Source organism: Ambystoma mexicanum, chromosome 9 (assembly GCF_040938575.1).
Source record: "Ambystoma mexicanum isolate Mex_15411 chromosome 9, UKY_AmexF1_1, whole genome shotgun sequence".
Lineage (NCBI taxonomy): Eukaryota > Metazoa > Chordata > Amphibia > Caudata > Ambystomatidae > Ambystoma > Ambystoma mexicanum.
This window is the reverse complement of record NC_090931.1, coordinates 1,402,699,534-1,402,726,922: the sequence shown is the minus strand read 5'-3', so window position 1 is coordinate 1,402,726,922 and position 27,389 is coordinate 1,402,699,534. Positions and strand designations below refer to the sequence as shown.

The following is a 27,389-nucleotide window of genomic DNA, read 5'->3' as shown; positions in this document are numbered from 1 at the left end:
ACGTCTGCTCATTACAGGAGACAAGTAGCCCACACTACCTCCAGCAATAAACAGGAATGAAGTTGCATACCCTACCTCCAGAAATGCGCCCATTTATTACAGGGAGCAATTTTCCCACCCTACCTCCAGCAATACGCCTGCTCATTACAGTAGAGAAGTGGCATAGCCTAACTCTGTGATATGCCTGCAAATTACAGGAAACAAGTTGCCCACTCACCTCCAGCAATACCTCTTCTCATTATAGGAAAGAAGTTGCATACCCTAACTCCAGCAATACGCCTTCTCATTACACAAAAGAAGTTGCATACCCTAACTACAGCAATAAGCCTTCTCATTAAACAAAAGAAGTTGACCACCCTACCTCCAGTAATACACCTGCTCATTACCAGAAAAAAGTTGCCCACCCTAACACTAGCAATATGCCTGCTCATTAAAGGAAAGGAAAGACGTTGCATACCGTACATCCAACTATAAGCCTTCTCATTTTAGCAACAAGTTACCGACCCTAACTCCAGTAATATGCCTATACATTACAGGAAGCAAGTTGGCCACTCTGCCTCCTGCAATAAGCCTTAATGCAGAAAAGAAATTGCATACCTCACAGCCAGCCATAAACCTTCTCATTACAGGTAATCATGTGCATACTATGTTACTGTATATGAGCCATTTTGAGGCAAGCATCTTGCTATGCCCTTAAATATGAGCCCCTAGGAGGCCAACACACAATGTTCGTACCGCACCTTCAATAGCCAGCAACCTCTTGGTTTCAACAACCAAATTCCACTCCCTCCCTCCGCAGTCGCTACTTTCTCTTTTGGTTTTTCTCAGACTTGAAAACCAGAAAGCAGGGGTGTTCTACCTACTGACCATCATCTTTTTGTCGCAGAAGTCCTTTACTTCTAAAATCCTAAGACTGCCTTATTTTTAGGCATGGCTTTACAGGTCTTCTGTTTCAAAAAGTTAAGTGAAACTGTACACAGACGCCCACTTTAACGGTGAATAGATAGAGCCCCTATCCCGCGCCACGCCACCCCCACCACCCAGGCCAATGCACAAGGTGCAGGCCCATTTCTCCCAACAGCTCGCCCTGCTCTTGCCAAATAGCAAGCTTCACACCCCATACATGCAACAGTGAACTGAGCCTTACTGGGTATTACTGGGTCTATGAACCGCCTGCCCTCTAAGGGACCCGGCTCCAACCCCATTCTCATGCAGCGAGTGCCTCCTCATTTGCCACTGTTCCCACCCTCACCCTCACTAATCTTAGACTGCGTGCATTTCTTCCCACACTCATAGACTCGGGTTCTACACAGCAGTGAAGGGCCACAACATTGGGAGGGGTTAGGGAATTGATTGGCTGGCACTGTCTCCAAGTCATCGTGGCATTGCCTCTGTAGGCAGCACCACTTTGGCTTCAGGGACTAGGAGGCTGGCCTTTGTAATAAACGAAAGCCAAGGCATTTCAAAGATGGCACATGTGACATGGCCCCACTTGGGCCTTGCTAAAGATGGCGCATGTGGCATGGCCCCCTCGGGCCGGCCTAGCTAAAGATGGCACATGTGGCATGGCCCCACTTGGGCCTTGCTAAAGATGGCACATGTGGTATGGAACCACTTAGGCCTTGCTAAAGATGGCACATGTGACAAGACCCCACTTGGGCGTTGCTAAAGATGGCACATGTGGTATGGAACCACTTAGGCCTTGCTAAAGATGGCACATGTGACAAGACCCCACTTGGGCGTTGCTAAAGATGGCACATGTGGCATGGCCCCACTTCGGCCTTGCTAAAGATGGCACATGTGACATGGCTCCACTTGGCAGCACAATTGCCGGCAACGCTGACTTATCTTTCCAAGATAGACAACATTAGTACCATGGAGTTGGGCCCTAACTCACACAAGTCATTCAAGCGCCAAGAGAGAGTTATTTTTGCATAGCGCTGCCTAGTCCGTAGATAACATCGGTACATGGACACTCCCTGTGCATTACCCGACCTTTGAAAGGATGGGCTTCTTTGGTGAGCTTAGATATGGTGAGGTGCATTTATGCTGAGTTAGGGATAGGGCATGTGCTTTGATGGTAATTTTAAGAGAAGTGGTTGAAATGGAGTACTGACGTACAGGTACTTACTATCTTTGAGTACCTGCTTACTGTTGAGAAGTGCCCGTACTCAAATTGGCGTCCTGTTTTGTAGTGCTGGTAGTACAGTACGTCTTTCAAATAAAAGAAGTGCAGGTACTCGGGTCGAGCAAGTGTCTGCCCATTGAGAGCACCGCTTAGGAGGTGATGTGCATTGGAGAGTTAAGAGGAGGTTTAGGTATTTAATAGAGAAGTTGAAGATGATGGTGTACTTTTGAGTTAGGTGATGCGCTTTGACAGTTAGGAGGAAGTGAGGTACTTTGGCGGTGTTATAATTAGTTAGGGTGAGGTGATGTCCTTTATTCAGTTAGGTGGACGTGATGTGCTTTGATGTCGAATTAGGATAATGTGGCGTTTTTAGATGGTGTACTAAGAGGTTATATGCTTTGATTGTGAGGCACTTGATGCGCTTTGGTGATTAGGAAGTGGTGTCCATCGATCTTAAGGTAGGAGCAGTTGACATGGTTTAATGGAGAGTTAGTGGGTAATGTGCTTTGGTGAATTGGGAGAAGGTGATGTGCTTCGACGGTGAGTTAGGAGGAGGTGACATGCTTTGAGAGGTGATGTGCTTTGATTGTGAGTTAGTAGATATGCTTTAATGGTGAGTTACGAGGTGATGTGCTTTGATGGTGCATTGGGAGGAGATGTGCTTTGATGGTGCTTTTGGAGGTGATGCGCTTGGATGGTTATGTTATGTTTATTTAAACCAAGCACTGCTACCACCCAGGGGCAGTCTCCAGGCGCGTGCGTGGCTCTGCAAGAAAAGGGGGGGGTTAGTGAGTAGTGAGGATAGGATGGGGGGATAGGTTCAGAACCATTAGGAACTGGCGTCTGTGAGGGTTGTTTTGCATGTGGGAGTTGGTGCAGAAGGCCCAGTGTGCTGTAACGGTATGGGTAAGACTCAGTGCCTCTAGTGTGAGCTAGTGTTTGTGTTGGTGTTAGTGTGTTGTCTGGTGTTGGGGTGGGTTGTGGTTGTGCACACTGGTTATATAGTGCCCGTAAGGGATCCAGAGTCGTGGTTGGCCCTGGCTGTACGACTATCTGGTGTCTTGGTGTGTTCTTGCGTGTTGAGGATTTTATGGACTATGTGGGTGGTTCACTCTAGGTGTGCTTCCAGCACCTCAGGGATGCTGGGTGTGAACATAGCACTGATTCTTGGTTTGTTTGTGTGTAGTGTGGCTAGCCCATGGTCTGGAGTAGTGGCGTTGGTTATGTCAAATGAGCAGGAAGGGGGCATAGGTTAGTAATTGTGTTGGTAGGTTGGAGCTTCTGGTGTGACTATTTGGTTGCCGCCTGTTGGTGAGTTGGGGGAGGTGATATGCTTTGAGGGTGAGTTAGGAGGAACTAGCTTTGATTGGAGTTGCTTGATGTGCTTTGATGATTAGGAAGTGAAGTCCATTGGACTTAATGTAGGAGGAGGTGACATAGTTTAATGGAGATTTAGAAGAAAATGTGCTGTGATGGGGGAGTAAGAAGGCAATGCGCTTTGAGTTAGGGTAAAGTGTTTTTATGGGGAAGTTATAAGGTAATGTGTTTTGATGTGGAGTTAGAAAGTAATGTGCTTTGATGGGGATTTGGAAGGTAGTGCGCTTGGATGGGGAGTTGGAAGGCAGTGCGCTTGGATGGGGAGTTGGAAGGCAGTGCGCTTGGATGGGGAGTTGGAAGGCAGTGCGCTTGGATGGGGAGTTGGAAGGCAGTGCGCTTGGATGGGGAGTTGACCCACAGTGACCATGGGGACAGAGGCCTTGCCACCCAGAGCCTGTAATCACCGCGGGCTGGCCTCCCCGGCCCCATAACAAGGCGCAATATTGACTCTCGGGCGGATCCTTAGACGCTGATCATCTTTCTGTTGTGACAGTTGTGTATTGGAATAATCGCCCTGGAATTCCAACTCCCCTTGCTTCTTGTTGTATCTCCTTGTTGTGTAAGTTGATGCCAGCTCTAGTCTCCTGGGTACTGACTGCCATAAGCCCCCACTACCAGAAATACATCTTACTTTTCTCAATATGGAGATCCATACCAAGCTGACTTGTGTTAGCTCCAGATGTGCTGTGATCAATCCTTCTTCCAAGACTGTACGATTGCCCTAAACTTGGGTAAAAGTACATTTTGACTGAAAGGGACCTGAAGACGGTCAGTTTTGGGTAAGCGCTATATAAATCGGCGTTACGTTATTCGTCCCATAAAGAGGCCGTCCCCACTTCAACGCGAGTGGTATTTTCTAACCACAGGGACCCCGAAAGAAACCATGGATGTGTTCTGGGGGGAGGAGGGGGCAGCGGAGAGAGATGTGCTCGCTATAAATAGACAAAAGCTATGGGAGAGAAACATAGATAGTATGTCACTTTTTTACAATTGCATTTAAAAAGAAAAAAATGATGCTACATGAAGTGAAAAGTAAATTGAAACATGCGAGGCCAGGCTATGTTTAGCCGGGGGCAGGGATGGGCCAGCCGCGCTGCCTTGGGTTTTGCTGCGTCAGCTTCGTGAAAGCAAGGCGGCTGCAGACAGTTTAGCTCCCAGGCCTTGGCGCTGCAAGGCCAGATTTCCGCACTGCTCCCCCACCCCCATCCCGGCGGCAGCCCTCCCTTTTGTGGCGAGTTCTGTTCCTCCCTCCCCCTTCAGATTCACTAACCTTCCTTTGAGCAGGGCCATTTCGGTTTTGTGCACACAGCTGTGTGTGGACTAGAAGGGGGAGGGCCGGTCAGGTGTGCAGCTGCAGTCTGCAGGATTGGGGTCAGGCCAGAGGTCGCAGGGCAGAGGGCAGGGGTTATGAGAGGAAGGGCCCCCTGGCTGCTGCTTGTGACTCGCGGGCTGGAATCTGAGCCTTGGGCATAAGACTAGCCCCGGGCCGGAAGGATTTTATGGGGAACCGCAGGAGCCTGTGGCGGGAGAGTGAGGCAAACCTGAGCTCGGAATATTTAGCAGGTCCAGGCTTTTTAGGCAAGCGCGATTAAAAGTCGGCAATTAGAAAAAGAACAGTTCTGCCAAAGCAGAGAATGCCCACTGCGAGCCACCCAGCAACTGTAATGCGGTGGAGAGGCTGCCCAGCATTCTGGTACATATAGTATTTCCTATCTCCCTTAATACGAATTGGCCTGAGGCTGTAATTCTTTACCTGCAAAGTGCTTTTGGCTGAAGAGCCACGGCTGGGTGGCTCGTATGTCGCACGGAATTACAAAGCAGAAAGTTCTGACCGCACATATCTGAAATTCTTGTGATTGCATGATGATATCGGCAAAAAATCTCTGCGCGTCTTCCTGAAAATAAAACTTTAATGCAAATCTCCCTTAAAGAGAGAACACAGCCCCAAGCAACAAAAGGTCGCCTATAGAAGCATGATTAGAAGTGGGGGTGGGGCAGCATAAACACGTTTGATACCTCTGCTCTAGCACAACTGCCAAATCTCCTAGCACTAGACGGTGGCAGCTCCTACCTGTAAGGGCTGGATGCCAGTCCTGCGTGTGTGCCAAGTGATCTCATTGTCTCTGTACGTTTGCACAGCTGCTGCCACCGCTTTGCCATAGGCAATTCCCCCTCCACTCCCAACGGAGTTTGTGCCTGCTTCCCAAGCACACCCAGCCAGTACAGTGCAGGCAGCAGCAGTGCAAGCTTCCAAATACACCCAACCACTAGTGCATACTCCCAAACACACCCAACCACTACAGTGCAGCCAGCAGCAGTGCAAGCTTCCAAATACACACAACCACTACAGTGCAAAGGTAGTGAATACTCCCAAACACACCCAAACAGTGCAGTCAGCAGCAGTGCAAGCCTCCAAATACACACAACCACTACAGTGCAAAGGTAGTGAACACACCCAAACAGTGCAGTCAGCAGCAGTGAATGCATCCCAAACACACCCAACCACTGCAGTGCAGTCAGCAGCACTGCAAGCCTCCCAGATACACCCAACCAGTACAGTGCAGTCAGCAGCAGTGAATGCATCCCAAACACACCCAACCACTGCAGTGCAATCAGCAGCAGTGCAAGCTTCCAAATACACCCAACCACTTCAGTGCAGCTAGCAGCAGTGCAAGCTTCCAAATACACCCAACCACTACAGTGCAGACAAAGGTAGTGGATACTCCCAAACACATCCAAACAGGGCAGCCAGCAGCAGTGAATGCATCCCAAACACACCCAACCAGTACAGTGCAGGCAGCAGCGAATGCATCCCAAACACACCCAACCCCCAACCACTTCAGTGCAGTCAGCAGCAGTGCAAGCTTCCAAATACACCCAACCACTACAGTGCAGACAAAGGTAGTGCATACTCCCAAACACATCCAAACAGGGCAGCCAGCAGCAGTGAATGCATCCCAAGCACACCAGCCACTACAGTGCAGGCAGCAGCACCACAAGCCTCCCAGATACACCCAACCAGTACAGTGCAGTCAGCAGCAGCGAATGCATCCCAAATACACCCAACCACTACAGTGCAGTCAGCAGCAGTGCAAGCTTCCAAATACACACAACCACTACAGTGCAAAGGTAGTGAATACTCCCAAACACACCCAAACAGTGCAGTCAGCAGCAGTGCAAGCCTCCAAATACACACAACCACTACAGTGCAAAGGTAGTGAATACCCCCAAACACACCCAAACAGTGCAGTCAGCAGCAGTGAATGCATCCCAAACACACCCAACCACTGCAGTGCAGTCAGCAGCACTGCAAGCCTCCCAGATACACCCAACCAGTACAGTGCAGTCAGCAGCAGTGAATGCATCCCAAACACATCCAACCACTACAGTGCAGTCACCAGCAGTGCACGTTTCCAAATACACACAACCACTACAGTGCAGACAAAAGTAGTGTATACTCCAAAACACACCGAACCAGTACAGTGCAGTCGGCAGCAGTGAATGCATCCCAAACACACCCAACCAGTACAGTGCAGTCAGCAGCAGTGCAAGCTTCCAAATACACCCAACCACTACAATGCAGACAAAGGTAGTGCATACTCCCAAACACATCCAAACAGGGCAGCCAGCAGCAGTGAATGCATCCAAAGCACACCAACCACTACAGTGCAGGCAGCAGCACCACAAGCCTCCCAAATACACCCAACCAGTATAGTGTAATCAGCAGCACCGCAAGCCTCCCAAATACACCCAACCAGTACAGTACAGTCAGCAGCAGCGAATGCATCCCAAACACATCCAACCACTACAGTGCAGTCAGCAGCAGTGCAAGCCTCCCAAATACAGACGACCACTACAGTGCAGACAAAGGTAGTGTATACTCCCAAACACACCCACACAGTACAGTGCAGTCAGCAGCAGTGAATGCATCCCAAACTCACCCAAACAGTGCAGCGCAGTCAGCAGCAGTGAATGCATCCCAAACACACCCAAACAGTGCAGTCAGTAGCAGTGCAAGATTCCAAATACACACAACCACTACAGTGCAAAGGTAGTGAATACTCCCCCAACACACCCAACCAGTACAGTGCAGTCGGCAGCAGTGAATGTGTCCCAAACACACCCAACCACTACAGTGCAGTCGGCAGCAGTGAATGCGTCCCAAACACACCCAACTACTACAGTGCAGTCAGCAGCAGTGCAAGCTTCCAAATACACACAACCACTACAGTGCAAAAGTAGTGAATACTCCCAAACACACCCAAACAGTGCAGTCAGAAGCAGTGCAAGCCTCCCAAATACAGACGACCACTACAGTGCAGACAAAGGTAGTGCAAACTCCCAAACACACCCAAACAGTACAGTGCAGTCAGCAGCAGTGAATGCATCCCAAACACACCCAACCAGTACAGTGCAAGCAGCAGCAAATACATCCAAAACACACCCAACCACTTCATTGCAGTCAGCAGCAGTGCAAGCTTCCAAATACACCCAACCACTACAGTACAGACAAAGGTAATGCATACTCCCAAACACATCCAAACAGGGAAGTCAGCAGTAGTGAATGCATCCCAAGCACACCAGCCACTACAGTGCAGGCAGCAGCACCGCAAGCCTCCCAAATACACTCAACCAGTAGAGTGCAGTCAGCAGCAGCAAATGCATCCCAAACACATCCAACCACTACAGTGCAGTCAGAAGCAGTGCAAGCCTCCCAAATACACACAACCACTACAGTGCAGACAAAGGTAGTGAATACTCCCAAACACACCCAAACAGTGCAGTGCAGTCGCAGAAGTGAATGCATCCCAAACAAACCCAAACAGTGCAATGCAGTCGGCAGCAGTGAATGCATCCCAAACACACTCAACCACTATAGTGCAGTCAGCAACAGTGCAAGATTCCAAATACACACAACCATTACAGTGCAAAGGTAGTGAATACTCCCCAACACACCCAAACAGTGCAGTGCAGTCAGCAGCAGTGAATGCATCCCAAACACACCCAACCAGTACAGTCGGCAGCAGTGAATGCGTCCCAAACACACCCAACCACTACAGTGCAGTCAGCAGCAGTGCAAGCTTCCAAATACACACAACCACTATAGTGCAAAAGTAGTGAATACTCCCAAACACACCCAAACAGTGCAGTCAGAAGCAGTGCAAGCTTTCAAATACACAACCACTACAGTGCAAAGGTAGTGAATACTCCCAAACACACCCAAACAGTGCAGTGCAGGCAGCAGCAAATGCATCCCAAACACACCCAACCACTTCAGTGCAGTCAGCAGCAGTGCAAGCTTCGAAATACACCCAACCACTACAGTAGAGACAAAGGTAGTGCATACTCCCAAACACATCCAAACAGGGAAGTCAGCAGTAGTGAATGCATCCCAAGCACACCAGCCACTACAGTGCAGGCAGCAGCACCGCAAGCCTCCCAAATACACTCAACCAGTACAGTACAGTCAGAAGCAGTGAATGCATCCCAAACACATCCAACCACTACAGTGCAGTCAGCAGCAGTGCAAGCCTCCCAAATACAGACGACCACTACAGTGCAGACAAAGGTAGTGTATACTCCCAAACACACCCACACAGTACAGTGCAGTCAGCAGCAGTGAATGCATCCCAAACTCACCCAAACAGTGCAGCGCAGTCAGCAGCAGTGAATGCATCCCAAACACACCCAAACAGTGCAGTCAGAAGCAGTGCAAGCCTCCCAAATACACACAACCACTACAGTGCAAGGGTAGTGAATACTCCCCAACACACCCAAACAGTGCAGTGCAGTCAGCAGCAGTGAATGCGTCCCAAACACACCCATCTGCTACATTGCAGTCAGAAGCAGCGCAAGCTTCCAAATACACACAACCACTACAGTGCAAAGGTAGGGAATACTCCCAACACACCCAAACAGTGCAGTCAGCAGCAGCAAATGCATCCCAAAACACCCAACCACTACAGTGCAATCAGCAGCAGTGCAAGCTTCCAAATACACACAACCACTACAGTGCAAAGGTGGTGAATACTCCCAAACACACCCAAACAGTGCAGTCAGCAGCAGTGCAAGCTTCCAAATACACACAGCCACTACAGTGTAAAGGTAGTGCATACTCCCAAGCACACCCACACAGTACAGTGTAGGCAGAAGCAGTGCATACTTCCAAATACACACAACCACTACAGTGCAGGCAGCAGCAGTGAATGTTTCCAAAGCATACCGAAACAGTACAGTGCAGTCAGCAGCAGCGAATGAATCCCAAACACACCCAACCAGTACAGTGCAGGCAGCAGCAGTGCAAGCCTCCCAGATAGACCCAACCACTACAGTGCAGTCAGCAGCTGTGCATACTGCCAAACACACCCTACCAGTGCAGGCAGCAGTGTTGCAAGCTTCCTATATCCACCCAACCAGTAGAGTGCAGGCAGCAGTGCAAGCTTCCCTCATTGAACGACTAGTTAACAGAAGCATGAGCAGTGCACATTTCCGCCACACACACGAGCCCTGCCATCTTGTTACAGGGGTGAACCTGGACATCTGCTCAACTTTACTGTCGCCAAGTAAAATTCCATCCTAGATTGCTAAGGGGCATCGGGGTTTACAGGTGTGCAGCTTTCTGTCCCAGCACAGCTGCAGCTTCGGCCCTCTTGTTCCTTCCCATAAAGGGGGATTGGCGCCACAAGAGGGAACACCTTGCGCTCGTTACATACATGTTATGGCCCCATAACGGGTGTAGCAGCTGCAAATCATGGCCTGTCTTGGAAGACTACTATGGCAGCCTGTCATGTTGGCTGAGGTGGAGGAGGGGGGCAGGTGGATCCGAGGGGCGTGAACCAGGAACAAACATTCCTATTTTCATTGTGCGCCCAAAATAGCTCAGTTGGTTGGTTGTTGTACATGGGTCCACTTGAGACCAGTAAAATGGCTTAATTTTAGGTGATTGTCCAGCTCCGGCTCTTCTAGACACCTAAGATAATGGGCCTTTTATAATGCATGGCAGCCTAGACTAAACAATGCACGTATTGCAGGCTACTTGTGACAGCACTACCACTGACTTGTAATGAAGCAAAGCGTCACTTCTGCTCTGGAATCAGTTAGTACAGTTACACTGCACCGTCAGAACTCGTTCCTCTATTTAGTGACAGAAATCCTCCGTGTCTTGCAATATCCTTAGAACATTGGGTAGGGAGTACGTTATCCCATATATAATACTCTAGTATTACTCCCCTTCCCCAGCACCCCCCACCCACTCGATTGTGTCTTTTTTATCATCATTGGGCTTCTGCCAAACCACCACACTTGATTGGCCTACATGGCTTAGAAAAGGTATGTACACAGGGTCGCCCTTTACAGGTGTGAGTGGTAAGGTTCCTCACGTTCAATTGCTTTTATTTTCGGTTTGTCATAACCAATGAAGTCATGCCAACATAGATGTGGCAGGGAAGAGGGTAGGGTTGGGCTGGCCCTGTCACGAGACAGCACCAATTTACCAAACAGTCTGGTGTCTCCAGGTCCGGCTCAAGATGTGTGTGGGCCCATTTCAACGTGTTGGTTGGGCCCCCCCCCTTGATTAGAGCGGAAAGCAGTCGGGGGCGCCCATGGGGTGCATACATTTTAATCGAGATAAAGATATGGTTAATAGACGCCAATTATCACGAGACGGCGAGCCAGCCGGGAGCTGGACCACTGAATGCCTTCTGAATAGATATGAATCGGGCAAGGCTTGACCAAATCCCCAGCTCTGTCTTTGCATTCACACTATCGTACTGCTCTATTTCGATCTTTGGCCTTTTCTCCCAGCACCACTCCTGCTTATACTTGGGCCCAGATGTTTCTATAGGAAGGGCTTCCTTATGTAATCTTCGGCCGACCATTCTGATCTTTACTGCCCACTCCTCTGGATGATGCGCGTGCCTCGTATACATTGGTAGATGCACCCAGGGGAATGCCACTGTCGATACCTTTGACAAAAGTGGTCCTCCACCGCCCCTAAAACAGTCTTTAGTCTGAGGAAGCGTTTTGGCTCTAGAAAGGGTGCAGAGCATGGGCGGCGCTAGCCTAGGGCTTGGGAGGGAGAGCCCTTCCACTTTTAGGCAGAAGGCATCACTCTGCTGTGATGCCCAGCCCGGGTCACTGGCAGCAGGAGCCTGTCCAATGTCTCATGTTTGCCTACTTTGAAACAGTCATTACCATGACTGCAGCTGCAGCTGCAGCAGCAAAGCAGAAGTACATGGCAGAGGGCAAGAGCCTGCCCGGGCAATGCCAATAGACGACTGTTAGGAAGCTCGAGGCTTAACTCCTGGGCCCAGCTTTTAGGTAGCCCACGACTCTGATAATTAGCGCGTGCCTTGAGTTGGGCTGAAAGATTCATCTAATGGGCCAAAGGAAGTGATAGAGCCAGATTCCCAAAACTTTTTGGGGGGCTATCTCATCCCCTCAATTGCACAAAAAAAGGAGCATCTCAATTCACCAAGGGCATCCATGCACTCTTTCAGATGGCCTTTTAACCCCTTTGCTGAAATAAGGAGGTGGTTTAGGGCATTTAAAAGCACATCCCGAATTCACAAATGTGATGCGCTTTTGCCCTGATATATGGGCCAACCTCCATGACCCTTTGGAAACAGGGGGAGCGGGGTTGTGGGGTGTGGGGGCTCATGATTTTCTTTTGAAGTGTGGCAACCGCTTGCATTTCCATCCGCCATAGAGATATGGAAATGTGTTTTTGTGGTGGGCGGGGGTTTCACTAAGACACGTCTTTTAGCGGCCTGTTTCAGAGCACTGCGGTTCCGGGAAGCCTGGCTGGCGTTCATGGTGTCGGGTAATGGGCCTCATTACGACCCTGGCGGTAAGTTACCGCCAGGGCCGTGACTTTACCGCCATGGCGTAAACTACGTTTACGCCATGGCGGTAAGGGGATTTACCGCCCCATTCCGACCTTGGCGGGGCGGTAAATCCCCAATCCCCATTTACCCTTCCCCATTCCCATTTTTGCCCCATAGGGCATAATGGGAGTGGGGAAGGAGTTAATTACGCCACCGTAAATTACGGTGGCGTAATTAACGCCAAGGTCCGTTTCCGCCATGGTTTTTTACACCCGCTAAAAGCAGGTGTAAAATCCGCCATGGCGGAAAGGGAACTCGGAATTGGCGGAAAGGGGTTGGCGCAGCTAACGCTGCCGCAAACCCCTTTCCGCCAGGGTCGTAATGAGGCCCAATGGGCCTCATTACGACCCTGGCGGTAAGTTACCGCCAGGGCCGTGACTTTACCGCCATGGCGTAAACTACGTTTACGCCATGGCGGTAAGGGGATTTACCGCCCCATTCCGACCTTGGCGGGGCGGTAAATCCCCAATCCCCATTTACCCTTCCCCATTCCCATTTTTGCCCCATAGGGCATAATGGGAGTGGGGAAGGAGTTAATTACGCCACCGTAAATTACGGTGGCGTAATTAACGCCAAGGTCCGTTTCCGCCATGGTTTTTTACACCCGCTAAAAGCAGGTGTAAAATCCGCCATGGCGGAAAGGGAACTCGGAATTGGCGGAAAGGGGTTGGCGCAGCTAACGCTGCCGCAAACCCCTTTCCGCCAGGGTCGTAATGAGGCCCAATGTGTGCAAGGGGCCTGGACAGCACATCTTTGCGCTATTGTCCAGCGCCTCCTGAAATGCTCGGGTTACCATTGAAAATAAGGAGACCTGGAGACCTGGGCACTTATTAAAGCAGCACAAATGAAAGAAGCACATTCTTGGCTGCTTTTTGATACTCTGGCCTATAATATTGATTGAGCCTCCTGGGCACAGAGGAAAGGGGAGGAGTCAACAGTACAATGAGTCTAATGGCCCCAACTCAGTACCAGCTTTCAAAACTGCCGTCCAGCCCCTCCCACGGCAAATGTCGAGTCTGGCTCAGCCCCTAGTGATGAGGGATCAGAGGAGGGCACAGAGGCAACTAGGATCTCTGTTTATTGGCACGGGGAGAGCCCCAGCTGGTTTCCAGGTTAGGAGGCAGCAAGAGAACCTTCTCCGAGCCCTGCGGTAAGCGCAAGAGCTGGCAGGGGGACCACTGCCCTGGGCATATCGCTGACAGTCGAGGCCAAGGGGACACGCTGCACCGGATGCGAGCCCGCCAGGAAAGCATTCTACTCCGAGGCTCTAGGATTTCACCATACCGCCGCCCCTCAAAAGGCGTACTGGCGTGCGGTGAAATGTGGAGATCTTTGCGAGCGACACATGGGGGAAATAATGACATGTCATACACAGGCGTATTGACCACTCTGTCGGACCACTCTGTACATGTTTACCCGATTACGTGCCTCTTGGCAGAGAAGTAGGCACAGGGCACTGGTCTGACTGCAATGCAACTCAAAGGCGTGTTCTGTACATGCCAGCCCGTCTCGCAGGTTGTGGCGCCAAGGCCGGGAACCTCCATTTCCCTTGACTCAGCCATTTATCCATCCTAGGCCATGAAACTGACATCCACAGAATACAAACTCCCTCAAGAATGTCTCAGCCAGTGCAACGCTTTAGTTATATTGCGTTGTGTGATATGCTTTGCTTTTAGTTACTGTCTTGAGTTCCTTTTATTCCACTCTGATTTCCTTTTTGTTCTCTGTTCCATCCCCTGCATTCTGTATCTCTTCCCCCCCTCACCCTTTTTTCCTCTCTTTTTCGGTTGGCACTTGCTTCTCTCTCTCATAATTTCCCGCTTGTGTTTGCCCTCTCCCCTTTCTTCTCGCATTTCAGATGACTTTCTCTGTTCACCTTTCATCTTTTTAAGCTCTTTGCTTTTCCTGCTCCCGTCGAAAACCTCATCATTTCACCCTCCTCCTTTCTCCCACTAACACCCATCTGCCCCTTTAAACTCCTCCTTCTCCCCCCACCCCGCGCCCTCTGGATTTCTCTTTATTTTCATGGCTTTTGTTGACCTTCTCTGCATTGTCTAGCCTTTTAGCCACTTGATCCTGGCAGCCCCTCCCTGTGCGGGGCAATTGTCACACCTTGCCCAAGCTTGCAGGCTTCCATCAAATGTTGGGCCGTTCGGGCTCACCAAGTTTCCTTTTGAAATGTTTTGATGTCCTCTGCCTGTCACTAGACGGGTTGTTTGACGCCTTGAACTTTAGGCTTTTGCTGCCACCTTGTGGCTGCTTTTGTGATTAACCACTATTCTGAGATCCTTCGCCTGAGACTTTCACGACCAAGCCCTCACGTGGATTTGTATTTTCTAATTAATATAAAAGAAGGCTTTAACAGCAATAGTACTTGTACACTAATCCTCTAGTTTAGCAAGTGGTAATGCGAAGGGATTCCGAATGAATTACGTAATGTCCATGAGCAATGCTGAGTTCCTAACCCCGCCCCTGCCTACATAGGTCTGTGCTCAGTGAAGACAGAACGGCACTGGCCTGCAGTGCAGGGGCGGAGCCAGCCTCAACATTTTGGGGGGCTGGATGGCAGTTATGAAAACTGTTAGTGAGCTGGGACATTAAACCTATTGTGCTACTGATTACCCCCTCCCATCGCCCCCCCTTCCCCAAGCCCAGGAGGCTGAGTAGATCTTACTCTTTCCTTTGGCCCATTAGATCAATTTTTTACTCAAACTCACCAGAGGCGCAGCCACGATTCTGCACCATGCGGGGCCTGGAGCTAATGTAGTAGGGCCGAACTGCAAATATAAAAAAGCCTTTTCATATGACCTGCCACTGACTTTTTCATGCAAGTGACTCTACGCTCGGGCCGCCAAGAAACTACTCCAGTTCCCTATTTCTCTCAGATACTGGCCATTCCTGGAGCTTTTGTGAGAAGTCAAGGAGGGATATATGAACAATTACCTCAAGATGGGGGGCAAACAAAACTCCAACATTGGCCCTGTTCCTTGGCGGGTAGGTCCCCAAAACTTCACCCACCACAGAGGCACGATTTTCTCATGTTAAGAATTTGGTTGCCACGAGAATTTATTGGGAACCCTCATGTGATGCTTCTGGACTTCTGCCACCATTCACAAAACCAGACTTCAGCCACTGCTGAACTGGAGGTGGAGTCTTTAATTCCTATGACTATGGGCCCCAGCTAAAATGAATGTTCTTTCGGAGTGGCCAGTGCCACAGCCGTGTCCTTGATCCCTTTTGATTACAAGCTAACTGGCAGCCTTTTACACCTCTGGATGATCATGCTTTTATTCAGGGTGCCCAGAATCCCCTGGATGGCATTGGCAATGTGAAGGAGGAGAGGTAAGACCTGCGCCACATTTGTCTACCAGACAGCCCTTGGGGAACCATGCGCTGACCTATTCTTGCTGTCCTGAAACAGTGGCACCCCCCACCAATGGAGGGGGAGCAGGATACATGAAGGAGAAACCAGCTCGATCACTCGGGTGGCCAGGTATATTATCCGCCGAGTCTGTCCAGGAGAAATCTGTGACTATTGCTTCTACAGTGTGTCCTTTCCGCCTGTCAGAGCCCTACTCTTTCCAGTTAGCGTCACGATTTCATCTGTCGCCATTGATGGGTGACCCTTCTGAATTCAGACCACCTACGGTGAAGTAGGCAAAGAAACATCTACCTCTCTGAGGGGACATCTGTCTGACATGAACCATGGAAATTACATCCCTTCTAGGGCCTGCCACCCCTTACGGAACTTTACCTCCATGAATGGAAAACAAATGTGGAGATTCTGGAAATTCTGTGACACTATTGGTTCCACTGCTGGCCAATGCTCTAGAAACCAGTTGGCACCCTCTGTGGCCCGTTGCACGTGGGCTTTGCTTCAGACTCCGATATGCAGGATTCTGATGATGACATATAAGCCAAATGATGACGGTGCATTCTAGAGCTCATCTACCGCTTCTTCTGAGGAGTCGAGAATTAGTTGTGAAGGAGTCCTCCGTGACAAGCCACCTTTTCTCCTTGCATTACTTGTGTGAGCTCATATACACACAACTATGTATTCGGAAGCACAGACCTCACACTTCCTCTTCTATGCGAGGTTAGCACCGCTAATTAAACCAGCTTCTTTTATGCAAAAATGCCACAAATTGACCCTGCACCGTCGTGCGGCCGAAACTCACAAGTCATTCAAATGTCTGCAGAATTCCCCAATCAGGTAAGTGGAAGGCGGTGTGGAGAGGCGCCAGAAGTTAAGTATAGGGAAGAGGGCCCGTGACTCGGGGGCACAGGTGGGTGTACGATGGAGCAGGTCTGCGTCATGGCACCAGGCTCTGAAGACAGGAACAAGCGCATTGCAAGACACAAGCACTCGCTACCTTAAGCCTTAAAAATCCGCCCAGTGGAAGTACTTGAGTGGCACTCTTGTCGCAGGGCCTCTTGCCGGCCCTCGCACCGGAGTGTACGATGCATGCACTCCTACACTCCGGTGCGAGGGCCAGCAAGCCTGTTTTCTCACCTCTGAGAGCTGTATATTTGCTTAAGTAAGTGCACTGTGCTCTGAGGTGAGAAATGTGACAGGTTCTAGTGGTCTGAGCACGGGCTGGCTGCAACAGCTGCGTCAAAGTTGGGGGATTTAGCCCTCCCATGCCTGGCGCCGCCCCTGCTGCAGTGGGTCCTCTTTATTTTTGTGCAGACTCCTCCCTTTGTCCGAGGTTGCACTGTGTCATGTCACCTGCCACTTAAGTACCAACAGGCACAGCATGAATGCCCAATATTGCGATGGCCTCTGCAATTGTGTGGGTGGGGAGACTGTGCTCCTGGGAGTTGGTCGTGGAATCATGATAAAGTCTCCTACACCGAAGCCCATGTGGGGTGTCTCATTAGAGTAGGCCAGGTGGGCAAATTACTTTCCAGAATCAAATTCTCCAAGGAGCTCCGTCGACTACTATTGTAGTCTGGGGTGGAGCCAGACTCAAAATTTTGGTTGGCGGGGGGTGGGGGGGTTGCAGGACAGTTTTGAAAGCTGGATGTGAGTGGAATCATTAGGCCACCTGCCCCGCCCCCACAGCCCTCTGATCACAGGAGGCTGAATAGCTATTTAACCTTCCTTTGGCCACTTAGATGCATCTTTCCCCCCAATTCAGAGGCTATTTAGGTACACATAAAGAGGTTCATATTTGGAGGCGGAGGCCCGCATTAAAGCCTTTGGCTTCATCTCGGGTATATTTGGAATGGCCTCTGCATGCTTTAGTGCTCAGCCTCAGTGAAGTTCAGGACACATTTGATGTCTTTTATGTAGATTTTTAGTTTTTTGTTTTTTTAGCAACATTTTAATCTGTTTGGATGCTATTATGTGCTATGTATTTTGGTGTCCTTGTTCTATTGCTTGTGATACTTTATTGTTGGTTTTATGGTTTCTTTGTTATCCGAATAAACATATTGCTGACGTACTGACTGGCTGAAATGACATGGCCTATTCTACGCTCCCGGTTCAAGCAGGGTCTTTGTCATGCATGTTTAACCCACCACAGCAGTGATAGAGGTTGACGCCACTCGCCTATAGTTTGGCAATTCGTGAATATTCAAAAAAGTACACAATACCGAAGTCCCAAGGAAATTAAATCCTATACCGCCACCTGCTGGTTATTTGCGAGTAAAAAAGTGAATTGATTGCGAACGTTAGCACTGCAATGTACAGGAGCTCACTATTGCTCCATTTCAACGTTAAAGCCCACCCGCTTTTATAAGACACTGCACTTCTCCCAGTAGATCTGCTTTGCCTTTCTGTGCTAGCTCACCGCGCCGTACCCAAATCCCGAACCTGCTTTTTACCGGTTGCTCAAACTAGCTTCTCTCAGATGGACCAACCCACCCCCAACAAGCGGCCCATCCTCGAATTCGTCGCAAAGTAATACCCAGCGTTTTTCACAATGAGTTCCGGACGCCATTTTCTCCACAGGAACTCGGACTTCTGCTGTCCACTTCCTGTAGTTTCACACCCTGTGCCCAAGAGTATGTTTTCAGGCTCAGTGTTTGCATACATGTGAAAAACCGTGAAATGTTTGAAAGTGCTTTTTGGCCACAGGCATACCTGCCTACATTTGAAAATCAAAATTCCTGAGATGTATGCCCCGCCCACAGCCACACAAGACTCCGCCCATTGGCACACGCCTCCGCCCACACGCCCCTCCCACCTGTCAAAAAGGTAAACTCGGTTGTTGTAGCTTTCAGTTTGCTTACTATACATAGCATTGAATGAATGATTTTCAGTGCTATGGTAAGCAAAATGAACGTGGCACCGCAGCCGTAATAATAGTGCTTTCAATCCAATGGCATGGACTGAAAGCACTATTATTACGGCGGTCGGGGGTCGCATTGAGGGAGAAAAAAAAAGTCTGTGAATGCTGCCCGCCAGCAGCGGCTTCATATAGTGGTGCAGGCAGTGAACATTTTGCGCCGTTTCCGGGTAGAGAATATGAAGGGGCCGGAAAGAATGTCAAAATTCCTGAGATTCAAGGGACTTTTCCAGAGACCCAGAGAAATGCTTAAAATTTCGGAGTCTCCGGAAAAATTCCAGAGGTTAGGCTGGTATGGCCACAAGGCACAAAACCGGAACTTGACCGCTTGTATCCACTGTATTCTAGGCCTCATTCAGTGTCCACATAATATCCTGAGTCACTGCTCACGGCGAAGTGTCCAGGGCTATCCCTAGGGATTCAGTGTGCTCTGAGACTAGACCAGAATAACTAGAAATTACATATTTCACACCATTGGCTGCATGAAAGGTCACTGAACAGCTAAGTATAGGCTGTCACCAGCGTGCGCCTATATATAACTGTGCAGACGTCCTGGGCTCCATCTGCTCACATCGTGCATTACTCCAGCCGAGATGGGCAGGCTGTGCTTATCCTTATTATTTCTGCTATGATTGTGGAACAGGGGTGGTTAGGTGTTGACCTTCAGAGCGTGGGCTGGACTTTGTGAACCAACCCAGGAAGTTCTCGGGGAACGTTTACAGGGCCCTAAGTTCCGGCACAGCCCTGCTGTGTGCATTATAGGTTAATTAAATACCCACAACCTGTACTGCAGAGTCGTAATGTACAGCCAAACACACACAACTGTGCTGCAGAGACTGAGTGCATAGGCTGGGAATGGGGGTAAACACCCACAACCTGTGCTGCAGAGACTGAGTGCATAGGCTGGGAATGGGGGTAAACACCCACAACCTGTGCTGCAGAGACTGAGTGCATAGGCTGGGAATGGGGGTAAACACCCACAACCTGTGCTGCAGAGACTGAGTGCCTAGCCTGGGAATGGTGGTCAACACCTAGAATCTGTGCCGCAGGCACGTACTGTGGAGCCTGGGATCGGAGGTAAATACCCACATTCAGCGCTGCAGACTCGTGCTGTTCATGAGCTCTGAGATTCTGTACTGGGAGCTCGCTGCATGTCCCCCAAGTTCGCAGCCTCCGAGTGAACATAAAAAACATGCTGCCCTCGCCCCACACTTTCGTACTGACCATTCTTGCGGCCCAGACTGAGAAATGGCACCTCTACGCTCACTTACATTTGGCCTTTCTTTGAGCATGTGCAGACATGGCTGTAGATTCTGTCGCCGTTACGTGAGATGTTTGGTTACATGACCTCCACCAAGAAGCCCCCCTCACCAGATAGAAGAAAAAAACATGCTGCCCCAGATGTACTAAGCATGATAGGACTTTCCAGGGACTGCGTTTTGCATCAGAAGTGTGCAGATTGCCCATTAACAGTACAACAACGTGTCAACTGATTGTGGCCGCACAACCTTTTAATATTTCTTTTGTATAATTTGTATTGGCCCAACTAAAAACAGCAACCGTTTTTGGCAAAAACGATAAGGCAAGGGTCAGCCTTGGCAAACAAAATCAATTGACGGCAGTTCTTTGTACACCTCAAATACTTATTGGTTTACATCCCTTGACCATTATGCCTATGTGCCTTGTGTGGCTGCTGGGTGTATGTGGAGGGCCTTTGTGTTGGCACTGTGCTTGTGTGGCTGCTCGGTGTAGGCATAGGGCTTTTGTGGATGCTCGGTATAGGCAGAGTGCTTGTGTGGCTGCCCACTGTAGGCATAGGGCTTTTGTGGCTGCTCGGTATAGGCACAGTGCTTGTGTGGCTGCTCGGTGTAGTTTAGGGCTTTTATGGCTGCTGCGTATAAGCACAGTGCTTGTGTGGCTGCTCTGTGTAGGCATAGGGCTTTTGTGGATGCTCGGTATAGGCAGAGTGCTTGTGTGGCTGCCCAGTGTAGGCATAGGGCTTTTGTGGCTGCTCGGTATAGGCACAGTGCTTGTGTGGCTGCTTGGTGTAGGCATAGGGCTTTTGTGGCTGTTCGGTATAGGCACAGTGCTCATGTGGCTGCTCGGTGTAGTGTAGGGCTTTTATGTTTGCTGGGTGTAGGCACAGTGCTTGTGTGGCTGCTCGGTGTAGGCACAGTGCTTGTGTGTCCGCTCGGTGTAGGCAGATGGCTTTTGTGGTGCTCTCCGGAATCACTGGAGATTGCTTTTACAGTTTTTTGATTGTCCTGTTCCGTTTCTCTGAAATGTGCACTTTTTCCATACTCTTCTTTTTTCAGAACGAGAATCCAGGGAGCATGAAGAGCCGACCACATCTGAAATGGTAGAGGAGGTTTTTGCGCCCAAGTACAGATCTGTATATCCACGTATTCCTGATCACAAAGCCGAGGCGCTGAAGAAGGAACGCCGAAAGAAGGAGTCCAAGTCCAAAGTCTTTCCTGTGGAAAACACTGCACATCCACGGGTGGGACCAGACCACAGACCTGAATCTGAGCTGGTGAGTAATGCCACTATCTGCTTGTCTTTTTCCAGCCCTTCCATCCATCCTGTACTCCCGCTACCTCATAGGGATCGACATTATTCAGCCATTCAAACATCCTTCTCTACCTCAAGCCCAAACGGGGCCACATTCTCCTGCTCTGTTTGCATGGTAAAGGGATCAACGTCATCCAGCCTGCCTATCCGTCCTCTATACCACTATCCCTTATGGATTCACATCACTATGCCCTCGTATCCATCTTCTCTACTCCTTTCCAGAATGCATCCACATCATTCCACCCTCCTATCCATTCTCTATACCGTTATCCCGAATGGATCCACACCACCTGGCCCTTCTATCCAACCTGCTTTGGTGGAAGGACCCTGACGGATAGGCGGACTGGATCCTCATTATCCAGACCTTCCATCATCCCCGCTGTCTCTTTCTCTTAGGGATCCACACCTTCCAGCCACTCTATCCATCCTGCTCCAGATCTGGTCATCTCGCCAAGAACACTGCGTTTAAACCGAGCCCTCGGGGCTCTTCCCCGTGCATCTCTAGATGAGTGTACTTGCCGATGGTCCGCTTCTGCTCTGATTCCCATTTATCAAGGGTAGGATACTGAAAAACACCTTACATTTAACCCTCACTTTTGAAGTCTTGCCACCTCATTATGTGCCTCCCATTTAATATTTCAGTGAAGTTAATTGGCTCCCACAATCCTTTGCCTGCAGGCATCATTTTAGTTTCAAAGTTTCCATTTTGCACAGTCAAGAGACAATTTCTGGGCAGTGCTTACTGATATTTTTGGTCGCCTCTGAAGGTTTTTGCAGTGTTATTTTGGTGACCCTTTGGATACTACCCGTGTTTTATCAATGTTTTGCCCCACCTGTGGTTTTTTGCTGGGGGCGGCATGCCATTTTACTTCCTATGAGGTTGGTTTTGAGGTTTCTTAAACTGCAGTAGGGAAGATAATTTGCCTATGTTTAAACATTTGTTATCTGAAACTATGTTCTATACCTCTTGGTTAAATGTAGACGGACCAAGTGGTTTGTTGTCCCGCCAAAAAGAAAGTCTGGGACCAAAATATGTTCTTTCACATGTCTGCCCAGTGATCTCACAAGTTCTTCCAAGTGCAGCCAGCCAATGTTGTATCCCAGGTCTAGAGATGGGGAAATCTGGGTTAAGAGGGCTCCAGCTTCCTCTTAATAGCGGCAGCAAGGTTTAGCTGAGTAGGCAACTCCTTCCCGAACATGCCCAGGGGTTTCTGGGATCCTTTACCGACATGGACCAGAGCCGGTGGCAGTCATGTTGTATGTGGTCATTCACCCCATATAGGTGCGATACCCTTCCAAGCATTGGTGATCTTGCATCGGCTTATTGCACCACCGGCTGTGTGTCCCACCACGGCACACAGCCCCATGGACCCCAATGCAGTGGGCAAGATGCGAAATACCTCACTATCAGGGATCTTTACAACAGCCTCGCCGAGCTTTGTCCTCACGCTCTGTATGATCTCGATTTTGATGCTTGTACTAATATATGGGCATCGTGAATCTCCCAGTCTCTTTCATTACTGTTCAGTCTAACACCTCATAGTGATATTGTGCTGCTTGGGATTCTATTTAACATAAGTAAATCAAAAAAACGATACCATCCTATGGCCAGATAGGTACTTACCTGTAACAATAGGTTTGGTGTACTGCTATTTCTTTTGGATTCGCAGACATTCTTCCCAATCTCTGCTTTTCTTTGACTTTTTGTGTGAATTATAATTTTAAAAGGGAAATAGAAATGGCTCCATGCTGTGATGGTTAACCTGAATGTTGTTCTGGCTCAAATTAAGGGTGCCTTAGCTAAGGAGTTGACATTATACAAAAGTTAACACAGAAAGTACTATAATGTTAGGGCGGTAATATTTTGTGTAAAGGAGACTAACCGGTTTATTATGGCTTTCATGCCCTGCCAGGAGGGCGGACATGGCCTTTAACAGCCCGAAAGCCCAAGCTAAGGCCGGTCCGAGCTAAGCGAGGGCCTCTGCTTGGGCTGTGGACCGTTAAAGGCCATGTCTGCCCTCCTCCTGGCAGGGCATGAAAGTCATTTGCAACACGGAGTTCGCCCAGGTTGCGAAAGGCTTTCTTAATTTTTCATCAGGAGATCCGCACTGCTAGCGCAGCTGATCTCCCAATGAAAGAACAGAAAGAAAAAATGGCCACCACCATATGGAAAAGGGACTAAGTCCCTTTTCCATGTCTATGGCAGCGGCCAGACGAGAGGAGCTCTGGAACGGTCCGAAAGGTAAGTGGAGGGGGCGGGGATGCAACAGGGAGCACTGTTGCCTCACCAAATGAAAAAAGGAGGAACAAAAAAGTGCCATTTGGGGAAGGGCCTCGGGTGGTTGGGACAGCGGGCGAGGATTGTGTATTTTCGTCCACTGTTCCAGCCACCTGATTGGCTGAGCGCCCTTCCCTGAGGGCGAATGGTCACTCTTTCATATTTTAGCCTTAGGAAATGGGGAGGGTAACGATCACTCACATGCGCCCACTTCTTCCCTTCTCATGCCTGACTACCATCGCTTTTTCGCAGGGCCCCTGCCGCATACAGATGGAGACCCAGTTGCAAGAGATTAAAGCCTCCCATCGAATCATCACCCGGAAAATCTATCTCCCCAACTGTGACCGCAAGGGATTTTACAAGAAGAAGCAGGTAAGAACTATACCTAATTACTCTCCTACCAATTGACTTAATTTGGATGATTAACAGTTTATTAATATAACAATACTGAATGATAGGAGATTGCTACATCAAAAATAATTCCCTATGCCCCGCCTCTATCTCTCCCACCCTTCTCAGATCATATTCAGGTATTGTTATTAGAGCAACTTCGTCAATCTCCCATAGATTTCTTCATGCCTTACTTTTCCCCCTGACTGCCAAGCGCGAGGCTTTCCATCAATGACATTCTATTCTATTTTTACTGTAACAAGGGTTTATATTGACTTATTGTAGTGCACATCACACACACGTTTTTCTTGCTGTTTATGGTGCTACTAGCGTACAGGCCCATGTACATGGGCCAAAGTGCAGGTTTTCATTGACACAGTAGGACCACTCCATATCCTCAGGCAACAGCTCCCTCTAGCAGTGACAGCAGGCGGAGCTAATCAAATTGGCATTTCCTCTATATATTCTAAGGCAACAGCTCCCTCTAGCGGTAACAGCAGGCGAAGCTTCAGCATCGGACAAACATACAGGGACTAACATACATCTGGCCATTTATTATATTGTTAGATAATTATCCAAGTAACTGATGTCCACAGCAAGCGCTGAAACCCCCAAGCATTTCCATATTACTAGATGTTCGACTGCTTCTAATATAGCTACTGCCTTTGTTTTGTGGATTCTGTGGGTGATTAATTCCGACAGTCTCAGCAACTAGCGTCTCCAGCTTGGATTCTGTCTGCAAACATGCCATAGAAAGCTGGCAAGATTCTGCCATAGGCTAAGCACCTGCTGCAGAGATTGTTTTTATTTTTTGAATAACCGCAATGACCTTTTGATTAGACATGGCATGCACAGAAGGCAGAGGAGAGGACAGAGGCAGTCCCTGAGTATTGTGCATTCACAATAGATAGGTGATTGAGGGTGAGCTAGTTGATGAAGGGGTAGCCTGGCAGGCAGAGGCCAAGGACTAAGACCAGGGACAGACCTAAATGACCAGGACAGAGGCGATATAGTACCATTACAGGTTAACACTGCACATTTCTGCACGTAGTGCCTGGATGTGGGATAAACACAGTCGGGATGGGGTAGGCCAGTGTGCAACCTGGGTGTCATGTGCCCCTATTTATTGCTCAACTACACTTCAGATAGTTAGCAGTCGCTCCTATTATTTAGACGAGTAGACACAATTCCACAGGTGGCTATTAATACATAGGACAATTTTCTGCAGCACGAACCTCATCCTTGAGTACGAATGCCCTAGGATTCTAAAGCCCTTTCTTTAAATGGGCGAATTCTTGCTGCTGGCACACTTCCAAAGATGCCTCATTATTTGAGTTTCTGCTGAATCACATTTACAGTAACCATTGCTAGGTGGTTTGAGGGAAAGGGTGTACTCCTAAGCTAGGGAGCAGTGTGTGCGTAGAATTGTGGTCAGAAGAGAGGTGGGAGGTGGTGTTTGACATCAGTGTGCTGTTTATATTACAGGTTAAACTAGGCTTTAATAGCCATATCCCTTTAATTTCAGTGGCACCAAAAGATGTCCCACGATACTTTGCTACATCATTAAGGGCCCAATTCATGGAATTATTTGCGCATAAATTACAAGATTTGCACAACAAAATGTGCGCAGAATCCCGTCCGTCGATTCATACAATCGAATTTTTGGAATAATTTGCCGGCTTGTGTGGATTACCAGCATGCGCTGCACGTCTTGCCAAGCATGAGAGACCACACAAGGCGTGGGCGAGGCCTACGCATGGGGCGGATTTGTGGGCGGGACACAGAAAATGGGTAAGAACATGCTAAAAAGTGGCCGTTACAAGGGACGGCACGCAGGCAGTCCATGGCACGCCCACAAGTCCGCACGACAAAGCATATTCACGGATGTGACCGTGCAACCTCTCACCTGCAAAATGCCCACGCAAATCCCTCGATTTCTCTGCCACCCGAAAGCAGGCGTACAGACTTGCCCAGAGGATTTGCAAATTTGGAGGGGAGCTTGCATGTCAGATTTGGGGTTGCGTGCATGCAGACGGGGTCCCGATCATAGCATATGGAGTGTAGCGGGATGCAGGAATGTTTACGGGGGTTTGCACACAGATTTACCCGAGAGTTAACCCGAGTTGCCATTCATCTTACGCATGTTGTCGGGGTGCCGGTGACAGTTGCGGGGGGCCATGCGCAGGGTTCCCGAGGTGCAGGCCTACTTGCGGGGGACCACATGGACTATTTGCAGGATGCATGTATGCGCGTCTACGGAGCACGCAAATGTGGCTGTTTTGGCTTTGCATGTGGGCGTGTCGGGGGCGTTCCGGGCGCGACTTGCATATACGGTTACTTTGCACAGAAAATTCCATGAATACACAGGATGCACATTTCATTAATCTGCGGGCATGCTCGCGCAGTGTCGTTCTCGGCGCCCGTCCTTTGCGGGACAAATGCGCACTTTCCAGGAATCGCGCCCTAAGTCAATAGTTTGCAGAACTCTTTCATTTTTGGGCCTTTAGGCCCCTGTCACTTGTACTTGTTTGTAATACATATGATTCTTGAACTTTGACCCACAGCTGATTTTACTCCTTTTTCCTCCTCTCCGCTCGCAACAGTGCAAACCATCCCGTGGCCGGAAAAGAGGCATCTGCTGGTGTGTGGACCGCTATGGAACCAGACTGCCTGGATCAGAGTTTGTGTCCGGTGACGTGCAGTGCCACAACTTCGACAGTGGAAACGCCGAATGAGAGTGAGGCTACACTGGGACGGGAAAAGTCGACATCCGTTTTTTGTTTTCATCTCATAAAAACAGAACTGAGAGGACCTCGAAATGTTAAGCAAGTTCTCAACCTTCGGGGGGAAAAGAATTAAAAAACAAATGGACGAGGGAAGAGGACTACATCAGTTAATGACAAAAGAAAAAAAAACGAGCATAGCCACTTGGACAGTGCACAGATGAACTGTGAAACTATATGCAGACTTTAACGATGGCAGGATGTGAATTCATTCAAGGCACTTGGTTTTCGAGAAAGGAAACCAGATGCACTCCCTAGTTCCTAAATCTTCCTTATCAAGTACAGTTCTATTACTGTGATAGCTGAAGCTACTTAGCCCACTTAATTTTCCCCTTTTTTTCCCATGGCTATCTTTGTGAGGTGTCCAGGAAATAAGTGTGTTCCTTTTTTTATACAGAGCTGCAAGCGAGCGTACATAGTGTTTTGTATATAAATATATTTTTTTTAACGGTTTGCATTAACTTTGAAAAATGTGTGTTCGTTCAACAAAAAAACGGGATCCGGGCTTTTGTCTGGAGCGCCGAGACCTTGCCATCTGTTAAACAAACAAAAAAGAAATCAGAAAATTCTCTGGACCCTTTTCTATTGTTTATCCGCAGAAGAAAGCTCATATCCGGTTGGGACCGCCTGAGCAGTAAGTCGGGAGTCTTATTTGCTGAAAAGCTGTGATTTCAATATATCTGG

General features: G+C 49.1%; 1 protein-coding gene across 1 annotated transcript in view; it reads left to right on the top strand.

Annotated features, from left to right (window-relative positions):
* Positions 1-27,162, top strand: part of IGFBP5 (insulin like growth factor binding protein 5) — a 33,507-nt gene extending 6,345 nt beyond the window's left edge. Inside the window, exons 2-4 of the mRNA XM_069616812.1 lie at positions 20,999-21,216; positions 23,785-23,904; positions 26,526-27,162. Coding sequence (XP_069472913.1) covers positions 20,999-21,216; positions 23,785-23,904; positions 26,526-26,657 — 470 coding nt within the window. The 3' untranslated portion in view covers positions 26,658-27,162. The remainder of the gene's footprint in view (positions 1-20,998; positions 21,217-23,784; positions 23,905-26,525) is intronic.
* The last annotated feature ends 227 nt before the right edge of the window (positions 27,163-27,389 follow it).